This window comes from Hemicordylus capensis, chromosome 1, assembly GCF_027244095.1.
Source record: "Hemicordylus capensis ecotype Gifberg chromosome 1, rHemCap1.1.pri, whole genome shotgun sequence".
Taxonomy (NCBI): domain Eukaryota; kingdom Metazoa; phylum Chordata; class Lepidosauria; order Squamata; family Cordylidae; genus Hemicordylus; species Hemicordylus capensis.
Window position 1 is genome coordinate 8,191,722 of NC_069657.1, and position 16,034 is coordinate 8,207,755.

Sequence of the window (16,034 nt, forward strand, 5' to 3'; positions counted from 1 at the left end):
ATGATGGCTTTAGAAATGAGGCTCCATGCACCCACACTTTGTCTTGGTCTTTCAGTTGGGCATTGGACTGGGGAGGGATACGTCCAGGCCGGTGCAACTTCCCTAATCACTACTACTACTACTACTACTACTACTACTACTTCTTCTTCTTCTTCTTCTTCTTAATAATATCATCATCATCATCATCATCATCATCATCATCACTTCCTAGAAATACCCCTGATAAATTCGGCCTGATGCATCTCTGATCAAAGCAAAGTTTGGGTGCATGGAGCCTCATTTTTAAAGCCATCATCATATACTTCCAATATTTTAATTATGTTAATATTGTTTTAAAATATTATTTAAAAATTTTTAAATTATTGTAATGTTTTAACTTTTGGGTGTGTGTTTTTGTTTTAACGAATGTTTTACTTTTTCTGTTTTTCCTTTTTGTAAACCTCCCAGAGATGTATGTTTTGGGCGGTATAAAAATATGTTTAAATAAGTAAATATACCAGACTGTACAAAGTCTTTACACCTTATATGGTGCAGAAGTTAAGGTGGGCACCTTGACTTGCAGTTTCCGTTCTTCTTTGTTGTTTCTCTATGGAAACTGCTTTGGGAACTTTTGTTGAAAAGTGGTACATAAATATTCATAGTAGTAGTAAATCATGAAAACTGGAAATGTTCATCTTCATTCACTACCACATTTTGCACCTTTTCTGTGTTCCTACAAAACTCTGGCATGTAACTTGCAGTATGTTAAGCCATGTTCTCTTTCTTCTGCCTTGGTGCTTCAGGAGCAGTTCTGGCGCTCCATCTTGTTCCACAACTACCTGGACTACTTATCCCAAAATGGATACGAATGTGATGAGAGCGTGAAAGGCCAGGCAGTTCAAGAGCAGCAGAATCTTCTAATGAAAATGTTTGCAGTAAGTGGGCGATGTTTTAATGGGAGGTATTTGGACAACTTGTTCTAGGGTTGCTTTTGTTTTGGAAGTTCTTTGCCGTTCTTCCCTTGCCATTTCTTGGTTTGACTTGTCCACACTGCTCTCTGCAATACCAGTTGCTGTTGGTCTTTGCTAGCCCTGACATAGAGGAGAGATGTGTAGGTTTAAACACACAGTGTGACAAAGTGACATTTTACTAGAGTCTATATGACTTGAGTCCAAGCATAGGCAGATCAGCTTCCTGGGAGATACCTGGCTGTCTGCCTGATCAGCACATAAGCTTGTGGTCGTGGTTAGGGAGAAATAATGGAATTGTGTAGCTAGATTTTTCTTCCTTTCTTCCTGATATCCTCAGAAAAACATTAGAAGAGTCCTGCTAGATCAGACTCAAGGTCCATCAAGTCCAGCATTCTGTTTTCCACAGTGGCCAATCAGTTGCCTCCGTGAAGCCCACAAGTGGGCATAAAGGCAAAAGCACTGCCTTGCTCTTGCCCCTGCTGCTGCAATCAGTATTTAGAGGTATACTGCTTCTGAATAAGGGGGTTCTATTTAACTACCATGCCTAACACCCATTGCTAGACCTCTTCTCCTCTGTGACTTCATCTAATCCACCTTTCAACCCACCTAAGCTAGTGACCCTCACCACTTGCTCCAGAGCTTTGCATCGTTCTGTGGTCCTCTACTGTGTTTAAATTTGGGGAGGGTCCACTTCTTGCATTACAGTTTTCGGGTGCAGGATCCTCCTGTATGTGCTTCATATTCAGCATGCCCAGGGCTGCTGCAGGGCAAATCATGTTCACACCTGTGAAGTGACTCCTTCTTGCAAAGTGACTGGACTCACTCCATGTGCAAAGGGTGGACTAGGTGAGCTACTTAGGAACATAGGAAGCTGCCATATACCGAGTCAGACCACTGGTCCATCTAGCTCAGTATTGTCTACACAGACTGGCAGCGGCTTCTCCAAGGTTACAGCCAGAGTCTCTCTCAGCCCTCTCTTGGAGATGCTGCCAGGGAGGGAACATGGAACCTTCTGCAGGCAAGCAGGCAGGTGCTCTTCCCAGAGCGGCCCCATCCCACAGTGCTCACACGTGTAGTCTCCCATTCAATCAGTCTTTATTCCGGTCTTAGACCAGCATAAAGTGCAAGGTGTAAAGGGCATAAAATGTCACAAAGAGCATGAATAAGGCATTAAAAGGGCATAAACCTCCCTAGATCTTAAGGTCCCAGCCCCAAGGACCTAAATCTCTGAATTTCAGTGTCCTGAGATCCCAGAGTCCCAGTGGCTTACAATTCCATGGTTTAGGTCTCTACTATAAATACAGGTTATGAAAAGCTACTATGAAACGTTGAGGAGTGTGCTGCAGCTGAGCTATGCATGCTGTGTCCGGCCTGATTAGTTCTTGGTGCCTGTCGGGACCCAGCTGACTTTACATGCTGCCGCACAGAACATGGCAGTGTTATGTGTGGTGGCAGGCTTGAAGTCAGAGAGCAGGAGAGAGGGGTAAAATTGACTTGAGTAGTATTGGGAAGATGCGGGTGGTACGGATGTCTCTGTAGAACAGGCAGTAGAGGGGAATATGCGCTGTTGTTTCAACTTGCCCGGAGTCACAGGGGCACAGGCTTTCCGAGGGTGGGGACTTCCTGTATCTGCCTTCTAACAGGGTTGCTGGGAGGGCATGGCATTGGGCCAGGGTAAAGGCCCTTCTGTGATTTGGGACTTCCAGCTCCGTTAGATATGAAGCGGGGGATGCAGTATATCGTAGATCTTTGTTGAGAAGGAAGTTCAGGGCCCTGCCTAGGTCGGTTTGTTGCTCTATGTCCATTGTCCACTGTTGGATGAGTACTTTTGCCTGTCCATTGCCCATGGCAAGTAGAAGGGACAGTCTCCCATTCAAATGCAAACCAGGGCAGACCCTGCTTAGCAAAGGGGACAAGTCATGCTCGCTACCACACGACCAACTCCCTTCTTAAGCGGCTACCATTTAAGACCGAGTGCAGGCTGAAGGGTGGGCACGTCACCTTCCCAGTGAGATAATGAGGCAAAACCCCTTTGCTTTCTGTTCGTCTTTTCTTGAGACTCTTCCCTTGCTCAACATGAAAGGGCTTTTTCCTCTCTCCCCCCGCCCCCCCCAACAATAGCTTTCCTGCACATTGGACCGTGAATTTCGCTGTCTGGAGCTTGCGGAGCTCATGACTCAAAACGCCACGAGTTTAGCCGTCAAGTATGCTTCCCGCTCTCGGAAGCTGGTCCTTGCCCAGAAGCTCAGCGAACTGGCAGCGGAGCGAGCAGCTGAGTTAGCAGGCACTGAAGACTATGGCAGGGAAGAAGAAGAACAGCAGCAGCAGCAGCAGGATTTCAGAAGCCACCTAAATGCCGGGTAAGGGGGAATGCAGGAGTGCCACAGTCACTGTGGGCGGGCCAGGGGACGCACGATTTCCATGGTGAGACAGACACAAGTGGACCTTATTCGAACTGCCTTCCTACAGGTGGCCAGTGTGTGTGTGTGTTCATGTGATCTTATCTTTCTGCAGTTTGGAGGTATTCCCTCCCTGTTGGGATTTTGGGAAATACAGATCCTTAAACTGTTACTCTGGGGCATGTCTTTCAACACCTGAACTTATTTAGAATCACTCAAAACTCACAGCTTTCCATAAATCGTGCTTCTTTTCATTACTGATAGAACAGTTCTTTTTCCTTATTTAGAAGGTGCCTGCCTTCTAAATAAGGAAGAAGAACTGTTCTATCAGTAATGAAAAGAAGCACAATTTATGGAAAGCTGTGAGTTTGGGCAAGAACTGACTATTTGTAGCATATTCCATGTAAATTGCTTTGAGAACTTCTTTGTTGAAAAGTGGTATGTTGTTTTAAGTGGTATGTATTCAGTGGAGACCACAGTAGTTTGTTCAATGGAACACTAAAGTTCTGGTGAGAAAAGATGTGCTTTTTCTTCATTTTTAGAACAGAATCACACTTTAACTTGGATGTAAAGGTTCATGCAATGGATACAAATTGTTACCAGAACTGTCCCGGAGCATTGGCTAGATGCTCGAACTGTACTTTTGGCTTAAAGTGGAGAAATTAGTTTGGCCTGAGGGAGCAGTTTGGTTCCAGTATCAAATTTGAGCAAGTTTGGTGTTTTGGAAAAGATGAGGAGATAGAAATACAGTTCAACAGGTTTTGATCAAGGTATATGGGGGTACAGGGTTCAATGAGTCAAGGCAATAAATCTTGGCTGATATTCTAGGCAAGAAGATTGATTGATGAAGTGCCATCAAGTTGGTGTCGACTCTTAGCAACCACATTGATAGATTCTCTCCAGGATGATCTGTCTTCAACTTGGCCTTTAAGGTCTCTCAGTGGTGCATTCATTGCTGTTGTAATCGAGTCCATCCACCTTGCTGCTGGTCATCCTCTTCTTCTCTTTCCTTCAACTTTTCCCAGCATTATGGACTACTCAAGGAAGCTAGATCTTCGCATCATGTGTCCAAAGTATGATAGTTTGAGCCCGGTCATTTGTGCCTCGAGTGAAAATTCTGGATTGGTTAGTTCTATTATCCATTTGTTTGTTTTCCTGGCTGTCCATGGTATCCTCAAAAGTCTTCTCCAGCACCAAAGTTCAAAAGCGTCGATACTTTTTCTGTCTTGCTTCTTCATACTCCAGCTTTCACATCCATAGTGTCACGGGAAAAACCATTGTCCGAACGATTCTAATCTTTGTAGGTATAGACACGTCATGGCATCTAAATATCCTTTCCAAGGCTTTCATTACAACCCTACCAAGTGCTAGTCTGCGGTATATTTCTTGACTTCTGGGTCCTTTACTGTTGATGGTCGATCCTAATAGGCATAAGAACAGCCCTGCTGGATCAGGCCCAAGGCCCATCTACAGGTGAAACTCGGAAAATTAGAATATCGTGCAAAAGTCCATTAATTTCAGTAATGCAAATTAAAAGGTGAAACTGATATATGAGACAGACGCATTACATGCAAAGCGAGATAAGTCAAGCCTTAATTTGTTATAATTGTGATGATCATGGCATACAGCTCATGAAAACCCCAAATCCACAATCCCAGAAAATTAGAATATTACATGGAACCAAGAAGACAAGGATTGAAGAATAGAACAATATCGGACCTCTGAAAAGTACAAGCATGCATATGTATTCAGTACTTGGTTTGGGCCCCTTTTGTAGCAATTACTGCCTCAATGCGGCGTGGCATGGATGCTATCAGCCTGTGGCACTGATGAGGTGTTATGGAAGACCAGGATGCTTCATTAGCGGCCTTCAGCTCTTCTGCATTGTTTGGTCTCATGTCTCTCATCCTTCTCTTGGCAATGCCCCATAGATTCTCTATGGGGTCAGGTCAGGCGAGTTTGCTGGCCAATCAAGCACAGTATACTGTATACTTTTCAGAGGTCCGATATTGTTCTGTTCTACAATCCTTGTCTTCTTGGTTCCATGTAATATTCTAATTTTCTGGGATTGTGGATTTGGGGTTTTCATAAGCTGTACACAATGATCATCACAATTATAACAAATTAAGGCTTGACTTATCTCGCTTTGCATGTAATGCGTCTGTCTCATATATCAGTTTCACCTTTTAATTTGCATTACTGAAATTATTGGACTTTTGCACGATATTCTAATTTTCCGAGTTTCACCTGTAGTCTAGCATCCTGTTTCATACAGCGGCCCGATGTTGTTGGAAGCCTATAGGCAGGAGCTGAGGGCATCCCCTCTCTCTCTTGCTGTTACTCCCCTGCAACTGGTATTCAGAGGCATCCTGCCACTGAGGTGGCCTGTAGCCCTCAGATGCTCCTCCATTAAGTTATCTAAACCCCTCTTAAAGCCATCCAAATTAGTAGCCAACACCACATCTTGTCGCAGAGAATCCCACAAGTTGATTATGTGTTGTGTGAAAAAGTACTTCTTTTTGTTGGACCTAAATGTCTTGGCAATCAATTTCATGGGATGACCCCTTGTTCTAGTGTTTGTGTGTGTGTGTGTGTGTGAGAGAGAGAGAGAGAGAAAGAGAGAGATTTCTCTCTATCCACTTTCTCCACTCCATGCATGATTTTATAGACCTCTATCATGTCTCCCCACAGTCGCCTTTTTTCTAAACTAAATAGCCCCAAGTGTTGTAGTGGTTAGAGTGCTGGACTAGGACTGTGGAGACCAGAGTTCAAATCCCCATTCAGCCCTTACACATGCTGGGTGACTCAGGGCCAGTCACTTCTCTCTCAGCCTAACCTACTTCACAGGGTTGTTGTGAGGAGAAACCTAAGTACACCGCTCTGGGCTCCTTGGAGGAAGAGCGGGATATAAAATGTAAAATAATAAGAAGAAAGGTGCTCTAGGCCCCTGATCATCTTGGTTGCCCTCTTCTGCACCTTTTCCAGTTCTACGATATCCTTTTGTGGTGACCAGGCAGAAGCTATCCACCACTTCAGTGTCTTCCTTATCAAGTCTGAGGCTGGTTGTTGTACCCCTTGTCATTAGTTTAGTCTTCTTTACAGCTAGCGATACTTTAGCTTGAAGTCGTAATTAGAGATTGATCAGCTTGGCTAAGGTGCTTAGAGCAGAGCCTGGCTTAAGGATTGCCATGGAAAGTGCTTGAAAGTGGGGAGGCTGCAGTGAGGCGGGGGCGAGGAGGCTTAGAAGGGCAAGAGGGTAGTTTACCTATCCTTCCTGGTTTCCGTTGGTGTCTTGGTTGCACGTTGGTTGGCCTCTTCACCCACCATAGACGAGTGGGGGGAAAGCAAGGAAGGAGTGAGGAGCAAAGGGCTCCAACTTGCTTCTATGAGAGTCCGAGATGCTGGGCTCAGGACTCCCAAGATGATGGGGTGGTGATGGTGGTGCAGGACTCTGAGACCATGTGCTTGGCTTGCTAAGGGCAGATATACTCAAAATCATGCCCTGAGGGGAGAATTGAATCCACCTGGGAACTTCTCCTTCCCTGCAGGGCAAGGAGTGTCTTGCAAGACAAAGAGATTCATTGTTACCCAAGTCTCATCACTTGGGATGCAGCTTGCCCAACAAAGGCAAAGGCATAGTTGTGTAGATGTGTGTTGCAGGTTGAATAGAACTGCTGGATTGACTATCTCAAGAACAGGATGTCCTACAGGCATTTGAGGTAAAGACCTTTTTGTTCACTAGGGCCTTGTAAATTTTGATTTTTAAAGAGTTTTAAAACTGCTTTGTATTGTGTCTTGTCTTTTCCCCTTTTGGTCTGTTATGATTTAATGTACTGTGTGTTTTTATTTCCTGTTTTAATTGTTGTATTGTGAGCCACCCAGAGAACAATTTGTTATGGGACAGCTAACAAAGTTTATTATTATGACAGGATTACACATCTCCAGTTCTGATGTGTCCATTTCCCTGAGTCCTTGCCCACTAAATTGTTAATTGAGAATGGATTAAGGAAATGCATTGATTATCTGTGTGCCTGCTATTGCCTGTGAAAGGGAGGATTCTTTCCCTTGATCAATCTACCTTTTGAAATGGAGTCTGCTCACCAGCTATTACCTTCTTTTGTGAAAGAGAGGGGTGGGGGCGTCTCATGCAGTCTTTGCTACTCCACGCTTAGCTCATACGGAGCCAGAAGCTGTGGGCCTTGTCACACCCAGGCAGGTGGAAAGTTCACTACAATCCTGTAGTCTTGGGCTGTATAGCCTTCGAAAGTTATATGGATAGAGGGGTGCTCTCTGGGCTGGCTCGAAATTGGGCTGTCTGGCCACAAAAGGTACATGCAGGCATTTGCATAGGGCCTGTGCAGACATGCATGCTTCTGATCCCATAACCATGGCTAAGGGATTAGGATTGGGCCACGGGGTTGTGTGCTCCCTTCCCTCTCATACGTGAATTCCCCCACTCTCTCCCTGCTGGCCTTATCCATGGTTAAGGATCATGCTGGCACTTATCTTAACCATGTCAATGCTAGGCAGGGTTCCTTCTCAACCAGAAACTTGAAACCAGCTTCAGGACAGAAATTGAAACCAGGACCAATTTTTAAACTGGTTTCAGAAATTGAAACCAGAAATTTGAAACCAGCTTCAAGATAGTCTGGGGTAACATGCATGAAAAACCATTATAGCAAATAAGGCCAGATTTATGACTATGCTTTGTGAGCAGTTCAGGACACTCATAAATGTTTCTGTCTAGAAGTGTTTATCATTGGCATCTTGTCTGGCTTCTTTTTCTGTGTTCAATTAGAGTGGGGGAGGCTGGTGTGTGGGGAATATGCTGTTGCTGGTTTGATATTTTGTTCCCTCAGCTTAAATGAGGTTCGCTTCTGAAGCCTTGGTTGTCCTCTAGGAATAGCTGGGGGATTACACCCTGAATCAAACTCTGGTTACAATCCATTGATGGTAAAATTTCTTTTGTTGCAATCTCTTGCCATCAGTTTTAATCTTCTTGCACAATGCACAGTATTTTTGCAAACTCTTTATCAGCATCTATTTCCAATTTATTGAACTTATCTTCCAGGAATATTTGTACATCCGCACCTCTCTCTGAAATATTTAAGGCAGGAGTTCACAACCAGAGATCCCCAGATGACGTTGGACTACAACTCCCATCACCTTCAGCCACAGTGGCTGGAGATTATGGCAGTTGTAGTCAAACAACATTTTGGGACCCAGATCTAAAGAATCTTTGTGTTTTCTCTCTGCATCCACTTGTTAATCGTTCTGAGCCTCCAAGCCACAAATGCTTTAGAAATTCGTGGTGGATCTTGGTAAATCTGAACCATTGTCATGATGTCTCTGGATAATTGCAGAGTTCAGAACAGTCCACAGGTTGCTGGTACAGTGTATTGAGATTTGCAACATCTCATACTTTGAGAGTAGTCAGGAAGTAAGTTGCTTTATGTTTTGTGTAATCCTGAGAACCCACCCTCGATGAGAGATGGCTAGCAGCAAGTTTATTAAGAGTTACAATAAATTTATTTGAATGTATGTATTTAATTTATTCAATCTATAAAATAAAATAATTTAATTTATTAAATTAAATTTATTTAAAAATAATTTAAAATAAATGTTCCTTAGAAATTATTCTTGCAGAGTTCAGTATCCTAGTAAGTACATGTAGAACTGAGGCATTAATCCAGGGTTCTCAGCCTTGGGCCCCTAGATGAACCCTCATGGCAGTTCTGCCTTAATCCGTGTTTTGTTTTGTTTTTGGTCTTTCCTATATTAATGCCCAACTTTTCCTATGTGAGCTGGGGTAGCTGTGTGCTGCTTTTCCTTCAAATAAGCAGATAGAAGCCATCATCCTGATTGCATGTTTCCACTTCAGTTATAGTAACACCCCCACAGAATGGAGCCAGACTCGGGTCAGAAACCTTCAACGCCAGCAAAGCCTTGAGGCAGATGAAAATGCTAAGGACGAAGAGGAAGGAACGCCAGAAGTGTCAAAACCTAGTAAGACACACACACACACACACACACACACACTTCAGGGCAAAAGGTTTCAGTATCTATTCCTGCAGGAGGGACAGAAAACACCGACTAGGAAGGCTCTTCCCCTCAGAAGCAGGCAAATGATGGTTGATAGGCCCACTCAAGGGATAAGGGTTTCTTGCCCTCTTTCTTTACTAAGCCCTTCGTCCTAAGGATTCTCAAATTTGGTTCCCCAAATGTTGTTAGACAACAACTCCCACCATGATGGACTTTGGCCATTGTGGCTGGGGATGATGGGAGTTGTAGTCCAACAACATCTAAGGAACCAAGTTTGAGAACCTGTGTCCTAGCGGAAGAAAGGGGGCTGTTTCTTTCTCTCTTTAATACTTGGAGTAGCCAGGAGGAGAGGAGGAGAGGACAACCAGCAGCAAGGTGGATGTACAACAGCAATGAATGCACCACTGAGAGACCTTAGAGGCCAAGTGGAAGACAGATCATCCTGGAGAGAATCTAATCAGCCAGGCGGGTCTTTGCTTTTCTACATTTCCTAGCATTGGGTTATTTCCCTACTAGTCTGCTGGCTATAGGCCAACTCTAGCCACAGAGGCCTCTATATACCTGTTGCAGGGGAGCAACAGCAGGAGAGAGGGCATGCGCTCAGCTCTTGCCTATGGGCTTCCCAGAGGCATCTGGTGGGCCACTGTGGGAAACAGGAGGCTGGACTAGAGAGGCCTTGGGCCTGATCCAGCAGGGCTGTTCTTATATCCCTAGCTCCCTTGTCATCTTTTCTGTCTAGTTGGTGTGTTTATCTTTATCAAAATATTTCAATGACAGAAATATGCAGCTTATTCATTGTTATGCTGGAAGACGCTTAACATTTCACTGCCCTTTTTAGTGTTTGCATTTAAATATTGACCACTTTTTATCCTTCCGAAGGATCCCCTGCACCCTCCAGAACTGCATCCACTCCCAAATCTGGTGAGTCAAACCTGAATTTATTCTGGGCAAGAAAAAACTCTTAATGGTTGGGGGGGGTGGGGGTTGACCACATTTTTGGTGCCAGCTACCCAAATGTGCTTCCACCCTTTATTCAGTGGCCGACACCCTGACTGAGGAAGTGCTTGCAGAAGATGTTGCACAAGTGCAGCAAAGCTGTTGTGCTGGTTACTTGGGCCATCTTATTTATGTATTTATTTTTCTGTGTAAACAAACTCTGAGAACTTTGGTTGAAGAGCGGTATATAAATATTTGTGGTGGTGGTGCTGCTGCTGCCTGGAGCTTGTGCTCCAGACTTAGTGTTGTGTTTGTGCAACAGTTGAGCAACTTGTGGCACACCTCATCTGTGTTGAAGGGAACCTTTGCACAGGGCTCAGTTCTGCAAATCCCTTTTTAGTACAACAGTGTTGTCTGCTGGCATGACTGTATTCATTCCACAAGCACTCCGTCAGGATGCGACCAGTGTGCCATTTCTGAAAAAGCACGTGCTATCTCTACTAAATATTTTCACTCATGTCTTTCTTTTTCTCTCCCTCCCCCCCCCCCCGCTTCTTGATAAAAAAAGCTGCAGTCATACCAAGTAACCAAGGCCGAGTCAATCCCTTCAAGGTGAGGATGTTGTGATTAATTTTCCTGGTTTCAGGCGAATATGTTGGAATCGGGGGCAGGTGTGTGTGGGGGGTTCTCTTCTAAAACTTGCTCAAACATTTGGCTCTGCAGGTTTCCAGTAGCCAAAAGGATCCAGTGGCTCACTCAGCTCATATCTTAGACAACATGACCAAGGCCTCCAGGAAAAATCCCACGCCAAATGGCCGAGCTGCCCCGAACAAGGAGAAGGGTCCAGTTATAAAGCCGCTGGTTCCCAAGCCCAAGTCAAAACAGGTGATGATCTTCATCTTTTCATTGCTCAGTGCATTTAATGTTGCCAGTCCATACTGAGCTCCAGAAATGTTGCACGGCTAAGCTGATCTTCACCCTGCCATGTGTCCAGATTATCATAAGATCAGCCCCGCTGGATCAGGCCCAAGGCCTATCTAGTCCAGCATCCTGTTACTCACTGTAGCCCATAAGATGCCTCTGAAAAGCCCACAGGCAAGAGGTGAAGGCATGCCCTCTGTCTTGATATTACTCCCCTGCAACTGGTATTCGGAGGCATCTGTTCTCTGAGGCTGGAGGTGACCCATAGCTACCGAACTAGTAGCCATTGATAGACCTGTCCTCCACGGCTAAAGAAAGTCAGACTAAAGAAACAGAAAGTTAGTCCAAACATAAAACACACAGGCACATGGACACACTCAGAATGACAGGTGATGTGTCTGATATTTAACGTGTCTCTGGGAAGGGTCATAAGAACATAAGAAAAGCCTTGCTGGATCAGGCCCAAGAAGGCCCATCTAGTCCAGCATCCTGTTTCACACAGTGGCCCACCAGATGCCTCTGAGAAGCCCACAGGCAAGAGCTGAGGGCATGTCCTCTCTCCTGCTGTTACTCCTCTGCAACTAGTACTCAGAGGCATCTTACTTCTGAGGCTGGAGGTGGCCTATAGCCCTCCAACTAGTAGCCATTGATAGACCTCTCCTCCTCGTTGATAGCCCCTCTTAAAGCCATCCAGGTCAAAGCACATGCTATTCAGATTCACTCCCTGACCTGGGGAAGGCCTATCTTTGCCCGAGGAGCCAGATGCCTACTGCCAGTCGGAGGCACTCGTGTGCACACAGAGATCATCAACACAAATCATATTCATTCAGCATACCTTGCCTTGTGAATTAATTAATCAAACATTTAAAGCTGCTGGCTGAAAAATGCATTCCTTTGTAGAGGAGCATTGTTAACCTTGTGAGATAAGTTCCATGTAGTGCATGGATTTACTCTGAATCTTAGAAATACGTATCTGATTGCCTAGGCTACAGCAGCTGCATTCTTTCAACCCCGAGCCTTCAGCTCTGAAAAGAAGGCCACAGAAGGGAGAGGAGAGAGAGCTACAGCGACATCTTCTGAAACTAAAACTTTGACTGAGAACAGTGACAAGAAAAGCTCAGCTGTAGCAGCACCATCTGAAACCCAAACTTTGACTGAGAATGGTGACAAGAAAAGGTCAGTGTCCCTAGGGGACTTGCCCATTCCTATTGTGGGGTGAGTTGCTCCTGGAGGAAACAAGATATGGGAAACGGTCCTGGAGGGTGATTCACTTCGTAGTATTTCCCTACCTAGAAGTCCTCCTTTTTTAGGGCAAAGACTGGATTCCAGCTGTGGCTAGAAGAGAACAGAAGCTGTATCTTGGCAGAGAATCCCAACTTTGAAGAAACGGAGATGATAAAAGAAGGCATGAATCGGTTTAGAATTCTGTCTCCTGAAGAACGGCTGGTAATGCAGTCCTGTGTGTGCAGGATTTTGACTTGTATCAATTTGCCTGTCCTTTAGCTGTCCAGATTTTTCCGTTTCCCTTGCCCAGACCAGCACCAGTTTGTTACCCCGTCTTGTCCCAGAATAAGAGAACTTCACAGACAGCTGCTCCAAACCTAATTTGATGTTTGGCACAATATGATCTACATCAGGGGTTCTCAACGTTGGGTCTCCAGATGTTATTGGACTTCAATTCCCAGAATCCCCAGCCCCAGTGGCCTTTGGTTGGGGATTATGGGAGTTAAAGTCCAACAACATCTGGGGACCCGAGGTTGAGAACCCCTGATGTAGACCATATTGTGCCAAACATCAAATTAGGTTTGGAGTCCAATAACATCTGGGAACCCAACGTTGAGAATCCCTGGTCTACATGCTTGTAAGGGTTCCACATGGTGGGGCTATCAGCAGTGGGCACATCTGGCCTCAGAGTATTGGTTGTGAAGAGCAGCCACCCTTCGTCTTTTGCAGCTTGCCTGTTACCTTCACTGACGAGCTGCCTGGTGTGCTGCCTTCCTCGTCTCAAAAAGGACTCATCGGGCTCTTGCCTCCTCCGACCCTCATCCTTGACTGGCCTCTCATCATGGGCCAGGCCTGCCTTATATAGCCCCCATCACATGGGGTCTGTCTCGCGAGACTTTGGCTCAACGTCTTGCAAAGGTTTTTCAGCTTCCTGCGAGATTACGCCGCCTTGCCGTGGCATAGTCTCGCAAGCATGGGAGGGCCAGCCACAGTCTTTCCCCATCAGGGAGGGAGCCAGAACAGCTCCCGTGGGGTCCAGGAGGGGCGGCGGCGCCCATTCGGGCAGGGTGAGTTCCTCGCTGCTTTCCTCCTCGTGCCCGCCCCAATGTCTGTTCCCCGACGATGCAGTGGTGCCCAACACTACATACCCCAGGGCTTCTCTGACTTGGATTCCCAGATGTTGAACTACAACTCCCATCCTCCCCAGTCAATGGCCAAAGGCTATTGTGGCCGGGGAGGATGGATGTTGTAGTCCAACAACATCTGGGATCCCAAGTCAGAGAAGCCCAGGGTTACCCAGAAGGAAAAGTTAGCTGATGAAATTAACAGGAGAAGACAGGTGCCAGAGTGAACATTTACCATAAAAAGGGGTCTGGTGTAATGGATGAGAAAAGGCAGGAAAATGGCCACAAAACAAGACAGTGCAAGAATGCCAGAGAAAAACTTGTACCTTTTTTTTTTTTTTTTTTTAACGGTGGGACAAGATCTTTCATAGAAAAACCAGGAGTTATGTGAATACAGAGATAGGCCTGATCTAAATATATCTGTTCCAGGCATATCTTTGCCACATCACCACTGCGTCACTTTTCCAAGGTCCGTTTCTCTGTCCTGTGGTTGGTGTGTGGTGGAGAAGCCAGGAGCAGCGCTGGTGCAGGATTATCCCACTCATTGCATAATACGGCTGAATGACTGTCTCCCTCTTTCTTTTCTGTCTCTGTCCTGTGGGTAACCAGGAGTGCAGAGATGGTTCGCCTGGGCTCTTCTAGAGCAGCTTCAGTGTTGGCTCAGACAAAGCTATAACCTCTCTTGCCCCCATTACAATACTTTATGGTATAGATTCTCAAACCTGGATCCCCAGGTTCTGCTGGACTACAACTCCTGTCAACCTTTTGGTCATTGGGGCTGGGGACATTGGGAGCTGTAGTCCAGCAGCATCTGGGGACCCAAGTTTGAGAACCCATGGCTTATGGTTTTGTGTTTGGTTTGGTTTTTTTAAGGCTTGGACTGAGAGAGCCAAAGGAAAAGAAGTGGGCAATTCAGAAGAAGTTAAAAAGCGGAAGCGCCTGGAAGATGTTAACAGTGATGAGCAAGAAGGCCAAGAGCAAAAATCAGAGGAGGACTCGAGCTCTGCCAAAAAACCCAAACCCTTTAACCAATCTGCCAGTGCAAAGTTATCAGCGTTTGCCTTCCAGCAGAGCTAAACTGGCTGCCTGCCTTCCCAAGGACCACTTGCTGATAGTTGACCTTCAGCCTGTTGATTGAAGAGCTCGGCCAATAGGCAGCCAAAGATGACTCTTCCAAGAAAGTGCTGTCCTGTGCTGAGCATCTAGGTGAAGAAGCTCTCTGTGGAAGCATGAACGCTACAGAGAGGTGTTGCTTAACTGTGTTGCATAGAATAGCTTCAAATCTCGTTGGCCATTGCAGGTGTGGCATTTTGCCACATGGGGATATAGTCGCAAAAGTTGGTTTCAATGAGCCAAGAGATCAAATAATTCTCCAAGTAAGATTTGTTCTTCTAATAGGCCAACTTCTTTCATTTTTGACAATATTACCATGGTAAGGAATAGCAGAGTCAACAAGGAGACAAAGAGGGTGTGGGTGCAAGAGATTACCCAAGTGTCAAGTTACATCTGGTTTTTGTTCCGTTCTAGTTTGCAGTTTGCAGCCTGGGAAGTGGTCCAGCACATCTTAAGGCTGCTTCTCACATTTTGGGGGGCAAGCCACAGAAGAGGCTACTCCATCACCAGCCTTGGTCAATTGCTCAATTCATTCATCCTCCCAAGAATGACCTTGTATGTTCATTATGTTCAGCTCATCTGTGTGGACAGATGAGTGTTGTGCGGTGGAGCTGTTGGACGACTGCTTCGCCATGTGGTCAGATTGAATGAGATTAACCCCACCCATGTTTAGTTTGTGTAACCTCATCAAGGAGAGACTTGAACATATGGAGTATCACGGGGTATGCCTGTAATTTGTACAGCAAATAGACACATCCAGGACTTGGAATTTTGTACGTATGTTATTGGTGTTACTCAATAAAGTGATGACACTTTTGTGTCTTGGTTGTCTGTATGCTTTGGCTTTGTTCTCATTTTCAGCACTTGCTGCTACTTCAGACGACTTGAAAGCTCGTTTATATGCCACTTTCTACCTTTCCTGTGCCTGTAGGTACCCTTACACAGACCTTAAAATGGTTTTTGTTTTTTGTTTAAAGTCTGGAAACAAACTGGTGATTGATTTTCCCCCACCCTCCTCCAATGTAGCCTATAAGCACTGACATTTGTAATTCTTTCCCCTCCATGGAAAAATACTTGAAAATCATATCTGTGACTTTAACTGTATCATTATAATCTAGCGTTTTGAGAATGCCAAATGTCCAGTGTTAAGTCAATGTTTCTGCAGAAAGTGGGAAGACCCAGAATTGCAAAAGACAAGTCCTTTGTTAAAAACTTCTAGCACGGATGAATCTGATGTTGATTCATTGTTAGAAAAGCCATGTCAAGGAGGACACCACCACCAACCACAACAACTACTACTACTTATGTATACCACTATTCAAAGT

General features: G+C 45.2%; 1 protein-coding gene across 5 annotated transcripts in view; it reads left to right on the plus strand.

The window, feature by feature from the left end:
* Positions 1-15,544, plus strand: part of WDHD1 (WD repeat and HMG-box DNA binding protein 1) — a 43,033-nt gene extending 27,489 nt beyond the window's left edge. For 4 of the 5 annotated variants that reach the window (XM_053271854.1, XM_053271844.1, XM_053271836.1 and 1 more), the window contains exons 18-26: positions 783-914; positions 3,072-3,310; positions 9,231-9,355; positions 10,271-10,312; positions 10,896-10,939; positions 11,051-11,212; positions 12,234-12,424; positions 12,559-12,694; positions 14,470-15,544. In XM_053271854.1, the coding sequence (XP_053127829.1) occupies positions 783-914; positions 3,072-3,310; positions 9,231-9,355; positions 10,271-10,312; positions 10,896-10,939; positions 11,051-11,212; positions 12,234-12,424; positions 12,559-12,694; positions 14,470-14,673 (1,275 nt within the window). In that variant the 3' untranslated portion in view covers positions 14,674-15,544. Of the gene's footprint in view, positions 1-782; positions 915-3,071; positions 3,311-9,230; positions 9,356-10,270; positions 10,313-10,895; positions 10,940-11,050; positions 11,213-12,233; positions 12,425-12,558; positions 12,695-14,469 lie in introns of those variants that run through there. The other variant, XM_053271873.1, reaches the window with a different exon arrangement.
* The last annotated feature ends 490 nt before the right edge of the window (positions 15,545-16,034 follow it).